The following is a 6,287-nucleotide window of genomic DNA, read 5'->3' as shown; positions in this document are numbered from 1 at the left end:
AAAAAAAAATATTATATATTTATCTAGATATTGACAGGAAAAGGGAAGGAATTAGATAAAGCTCATTATATCCAGGGCTAAACAGTGGACAGGGCACTGACCGTGCATTAATATTTAATATTTGGATCAATACAACACGTCAAGTATCAATACCGTACCATAGTTTGATCCAATACTCAATTAATGTACATAAAGAAAAAAGAATAGCAGACCTTAAATATTTCAAATTGTGAATTCTGAATCAGAGTTCTGAGTTTAAACTAAGATCTGAGTTTAAACTAAGATCTAAGTTGAAACTAAGATCTGAGTTGAAACTAAGTTCTGAGTTGAAACTAAGATCTAAGTGTAAACCTATAATAATGAAATTAAGTGTTTGAGAAGATTCACTCATTCGAAGGTTAAGAAAATTTGAGTTGGTGGCCAAGACTTCCTTTTCTTTTTTTAAAAGTGCAAAAATCCAAGGTGATAGCGTCAAAAATAAAAATAAATGTTAGGGTCAACAAAACTATCGAGGGGGGTACCAAACGCCTTTTAGGGTTAAGAATCACTATTAAAGGGAGTGACCGGCTATGTAAGGTAGTTGAACTGAGTGAGTATGCAGTGTTGTGGAAAACTGCTTTCGGATTCATTTGAGACATATTAAACTTGCTAAAGATCTGTAAATCCTGAGTTTGAGCGCAAATTCGAGGTTCAAAACTCCTACATTGGAGGTGGATTAGTTTTTTTTTAAATTATTAAATAACGACGACAAAAATTTACAGATCTTTAATAAGTTTAATGTGTCTCAAATAAATCCTAAAGGAGATTTCCACAACACTGCATACTCAGTTCAACTACCTTACATAGACGGTCACTCCCTTTAAGCCTTTACTCCCCCCCCCCTAAACTAAACAAAAATTGTACAAGCAGGATTGGGTTACAAAGTAGGGAAGCGGGATAGGGTTACAACTTATAACATAAGCAGGCCCGCAAAAATGTTGATTGTTTTATTTCTCCGAGGATAATAATAAAACCATTTTAATATTTATAACCTGAGCATGGTTGTTGTAGCTTTCTCTTTGAAATCCGCTGATACCTCCCCCAAAACTCCAATAAAACCCCCTGAAATCCGCTGATACCTCCCCAACACTCCAATAAACCCCCTGAATATCTTCATGATACCATGATACCCACTGATAACTATTGCTACCGCCATGACTTCCTCCTGATAACCCCTTACACCTTACACGTCACCAATAAAAACCACACTCACCCCTTCCTCTATAAACGCCCCTATAACTAAAACCCCCTCCCCCTAGGGCGGCCTTGTAAAAATTGTATAGGTGCTCTTTTTCTTCAGAACAGATATTTATGAAACTAATTCCAAATTCCAACCTTTAAGCATTTGTTATTTATTTTACCATAATTGGCATAAAATCCATAGTTTTTAACTGTGAACAATATTTTATATTATTTTGGGAAATCCCAGAAACTGGTCTAAATAGTAAAGGAATTAAGTCTTTCCCATAAACTCAAATTTTCTTGACCCTATATCTTTGCAGACCAGCAGTGAAGACCATAGATATTTCAAACTATGAATTCTATTGGATCCAATAATCGAAGTTTGAAATATCAAAAGTTTTCATCATAAGGTTGCGAGATATAGGGATTATCAAATGAAAGTTTGTGGCAAAGACTCAATTCCTTTAAATAAATTTTTTTGAAAAATTATTGATCTTTAAGAAAGTCTAATTTGAATATGAATCTTTATCAATAGTTATTTTTCCAAGATCCAACTACCCTCATTATACATTTAAAAAATAAAAAGGGGCAGTTTAATATTTTTAAAGAAAAATGGTTGATAACTTCCTTTTTTTAAAAAAAGTGTATTTTATACGTTCANCCCTCTCTCCATTATAATAAACCTCTCCCTCCCCTCAATATCTGGTTCTATGTTTGCTAAAATGCTGGTATCAACTCTTCCTCTTCAAATTTCTTGAATTATTTAATTGTTTAAAAGTTTTAAAACCTGAGATTCTACAAAATAGACAAGGATGGGGGAACCATACAAAAATAAATTTTAAAAGAGTAAAATAAAATCAAACGATTTCTCAATGAATAGAAAATGTTTGGCAAAATGGTAAAAAATTCTTTCAGTTTATTATTTTTACGTATTCTTAAAGCCGGAAGTATTTAAATGCACATATGCATAGTTCACTTATATAAACACTGTAGTTTACGCGCATAGTGTCATAAGTTGCACAATGTTCGATTGTTCAAGCTCCACCGGTAAGTTATATTATTTTACGAAAGGGTTTATTTTTTATTCTTATGTTTTCCAAAATAGCATTTTTTTCTTCAAACAAAACCATTTTGATTAAATAGACATTTTTTATCGATTTTGTATTTATGTTAAAGGAAGGAAGGGGCCAGGCCGGGAGATATTTCTGTTTCAATTTATTTCATAGGACTTGTTTACAAATTCAGCAAATATTCTATTTGGCTGCATTTATATAGATTCTATTTTCTTTTTAAAAATTAAATCTTGTAAAATTATTTTCCAACCAACTGATGAATTATTCAATAAATTATAATTTAAGCAATCATTCAGTAAAAGGAAATAGTTTTTTCCACAAACTCTAATTTTCTAATCCCTAAATCTTTGTAACCCAATGTCGATGACCATTTACAAATTATAAATTTTGATAATTTAAATTATCTAAGTTTGACTGAATCTAAAACTAAAGAACGAAAAGTTCTGACATAAATTTTAAGTTCATGGTTAAATGCCACTTCTGACTTAATTTAAACCTGAACTTTAACCATGAGGTTAAATATTTAACCCTGTGGTTAAATATTTAACTCGCCGAAATCGACGAGTTAAAATTTAAACAGAGGTTTAAATTATCTTGAAATCCTGCATTTTCCCTATTTGTCTATTATTCAATCATCATTCAGCTGCAGCTGAGAAACCGGCATTCAACTTTACGATATATTTAAAAGTGCCTTGTTAAAGAAATTTCAGGTTTTAGATAAATTAATTTTTGGATGTAAACCCAAAAAACGGTTGTATGTTTTGTTTTCGGTCACGTAAGAACAGCTGATTAGCGATGGTTATGTAATATTCACCGTAAATCCTTTTCTCTGATTGGTTCAGATTTTTCCCGGGAAATTCAAATTTAAAATTGAGAAAGTTTAATATTTAAGTAGCTATTCATTATTTTACAGAACTTTTAACCTCAAACTTAAAATTCGCGCATTCTTTAGTTTTAGACTCAGGTTGCAAAGATATGTCTGAAAATTGGAGTTTGTGGCATCAAAGACTATGAAACATTTATAAATAAAAAAAAATTAATGGATTTTCTTTTTCTCTAAACACTTATTTCTAAATAAAATTCAGAATTTTTGCAATTTTGTGTGACGTGTGAAAAGTAAGTTTTATAAAATTTAAAATTAGTTTTTACTAAATCCTTATCAATTTGTGCTGCGAGACAACTTCATACAAAAATAAAACAAAATCAAAAATATTTGAATATTCTCCTACAGATTATCACATAAAACAGAAACCAAAAATAATGAAAAATACACTTTTAAACTTATGAAAGAAAAGTAAAGTGTCTCTTTTTGTATTTAGGGTGTCTAATTAAACATGGGAATTTATTGACGAATTCTATATAGTCTTTGTTTTTCATGCGGGGTTATTTCGTAAACATAATTTTGCAGTAACACAGTTAAAAATTTAATACCAAAAACTACCAGTCTTGGGATTTCCAAAATGTGGTCTACGAGTTTTTAACCGTCAAAATTGACAGAGATATTATGAAATTTGTAAAGATTCCAGTTTATTAAAAATAAACAAAATTGTTCATATGTTAAATATGTATCTCCGTCATTTATAAAGATACAAAGAAGGTATAGACCACATTTTGGAAAGCTCATTAAGAGTTCAATCTTTTTTGATGCACTTTTTGCAATTTATCAATTATCGGAAATCAAAGACGATATTCATATATCAAAATATGTTATCATATGCCAAGTTTATAAATAATAGTTTAAAAAAAAAATAAAAAAATTCTTTAATTCCAAAATAGGATTTGTTTATGTTTACAAATTTGGTATTTTTCTATTCAATATCGAACAGTTTAATTTACAAATACTTGGCTGGCAACTAAATTGGAAAATCTGAATAGTTTTCATTCTCTTCAAAGTATTTTCTATTTTAATATTTTCTGAAACTAGTTTAATTAAAGACAGTGAAGAAAGAGATAAAGTGTATCTCGTATCTACTCGTGTAGTTCTCTTTATAACCGCATCTAAAATTTATCTGAGCCCGCGTTTTAAAATTTGGGGGGGGGGGAAAGTCTCAGGTGTAAGCTGTTATTTAGACTACAATTTAAGATTCACGCTTTCGGATTTAAGTTGCAACTAACTTTCCACAGAGTTTGGTTTATTAAACCGGTTTAACATTATATTTGGTGGATTTTCATGGATGGAATTGGCGGATTCTTCTTATATTGAATCTCAAATCTGACAGCGTCGATCACGTGATACAAAAAGTCGTCAACATGTTTATTAGTTGAGTCGAAGATTTAGTCTTAAACCTGGATCTTAGAAACGTAGATTTTTCCTGGGATAGTGCAAACTCTTTGTCTAAAAAGCAACATTTCAGGAATCAATCACAAAAGGGAGATTTTAAAAAATTTTAACACATTTTTTTTTATAAATAAACCATTTTAACGTGATTTTACAAAATATCAATGCTTTTTAAATCGTCAATAGTTTAAGCAAAACACTCCCGGTAATGCTATAGCCCGATCTTTGCCATAAATTGAGAAAGTAACTGAAAATCCAGTAAACGTTTACCTAAAGGGATTGTAGGGTGATTTCAATTGGCCTTTCATGCAAAGATGGTAATGCCCGATTTACAACGGTACTCTTGAAACCTTAATCTGATCAAAATGTGAAAATAACATAATATTTAATTCTGATGACTTTTTTTTACAAACAAAAAATGCCCAAATTACTTTCACAGAGAACCTCACAAATTAAAAAAAAAAACATAGTTCAAACGTTCATGGGTACCGTTTTAAATCGGGCATTTCCATCATCACGCTTAGAGTCGCTTTAAGATGTTAAAAAAAAATTTCTACAGGTCTGACGTTGGTGCTGGTTTTAGCAACTGGAGTGACAGAGGCATTCTTCCTGAACAACAAATATAATAATAAACAGGATTATAAAACCCCAGTCTTTATAGATCATCACCATCATCATCATCATCACACTAATCATGAACACTATCATCATACTCACCATGATCATCATCAACATCATTCCTACCGGCATAACCATCATCATCATGAGACCAACTACCATCAACATCATGTGAAGGAGTATTCCAGCAAGTATCATCATGACGAGGACCTTCATCATTCTGTCTCACACTCTTCTGATTACAGTCCATATCATAGATCTGATACAGAGGAATATAAAACCCAACCTGGACTGTCTTCTTCAACTAGTTTCCAGGACAAATTGACAAAACGCTCCTTAGCTGAAAATAGTCCCTCCGATAGACGGTCTGATTCCAATAGTCCCTCCAATAGTCCCTCCAATAGACGGTCTGATTCCAATAGTCCCTCCAATAGACCCTCCAATAGTCCCTCCAATAGTCCCTCCAATAGACGGTCTGATTCCAATAGACCCTCCAATAGTCCCTCCAATAGTCCCTCCAATAGACGGTCTGATTCCAATAGTCCCTCCAATAGTCCCTCCAATAGTCCCTCCAATAGTCCCTCCAATAGTCCCTCCAATAGACGGTCTGATTCCAATGAAATTCATAATAAAAGAATTCAAAACTTTCACATCAAAAGAGATCAAACCCAAAAACGTCAAGCTGTTTATTCTCAGAAGAATGATGGAATGAAATCAAAATTAAGTTCAAACATAAAGTATGCTTCCAGCAAACGACGAGATTCTGACTCAATGTTTGAGTATACGTCAAACAGAAGAGAAGGGATGACTTCCAGCGTAAAGAGACATAATACTAATTCCAATATTAGTTCGCCTTATTTGGATGTAAAACCTCAGATGAACAGAAATCCAACATTAAGTTGAATGCTTAGAGGAAGAGCAATAGCAACTAAATGATCAAGGATTTTAAATTCATGGGTGAATACTATCCTTAGTTCAATGTGAAGAATGACCCCATCTATGGAAAGTTATTCTTAGTTTGTAAACATTGAAAACTAAATATATGTTATTAGAAATTATCAAATAAACGTTTTTTCATCTTTCCCCTTTTTCTAACA

General features: G+C 31.9%; 1 protein-coding gene across 1 annotated transcript; it reads left to right on the top strand.

The window, feature by feature from the left end:
* The first annotated feature begins 2,186 nt into the window (after window positions 1-2,186).
* Window positions 2,187-6,287, top strand: LOC111697886 (uncharacterized protein DDB_G0287625). Its single transcript, XM_023468021.1, has 2 exons — window positions 2,187-2,268; window positions 5,132-6,287. The coding sequence occupies exons 1-2, from the start codon at window positions 2,244-2,246 to the stop codon at window positions 6,091-6,093; spliced, it is 987 nt and encodes a 328-aa protein (XP_023323789.1). The 5' UTR covers window positions 2,187-2,243; the 3' UTR covers window positions 6,094-6,287.

The sequence above is a fragment of the Eurytemora carolleeae genome, unplaced genomic scaffold (assembly GCF_000591075.1).
Source record: "Eurytemora carolleeae unplaced genomic scaffold, Eaff_2.0 scaffold306, whole genome shotgun sequence".
Classification (NCBI taxonomy): Eukaryota; Metazoa; Arthropoda; class Copepoda; order Calanoida; family Temoridae; genus Eurytemora; species Eurytemora carolleeae.
Note: the sequence above shows the minus strand (reverse complement) of the source record. Positions and strands in the feature narration are given on the sequence as shown.

Bases quoted from the DNA above. Each gene is read 5' to 3' on its own strand.
- LOC111697886 (XM_023468021.1), top strand. From the start codon at position 2,244: ATGTTCGATTGTTCAAGCTCCACCG. The intron at 2,269-5,131 runs GTAAGTTATATT...AAATTTCTACAG, and splicing joins CGATTGTTCAAGCTCCACCG to GTCTGACGTTGGTGCTGGTT.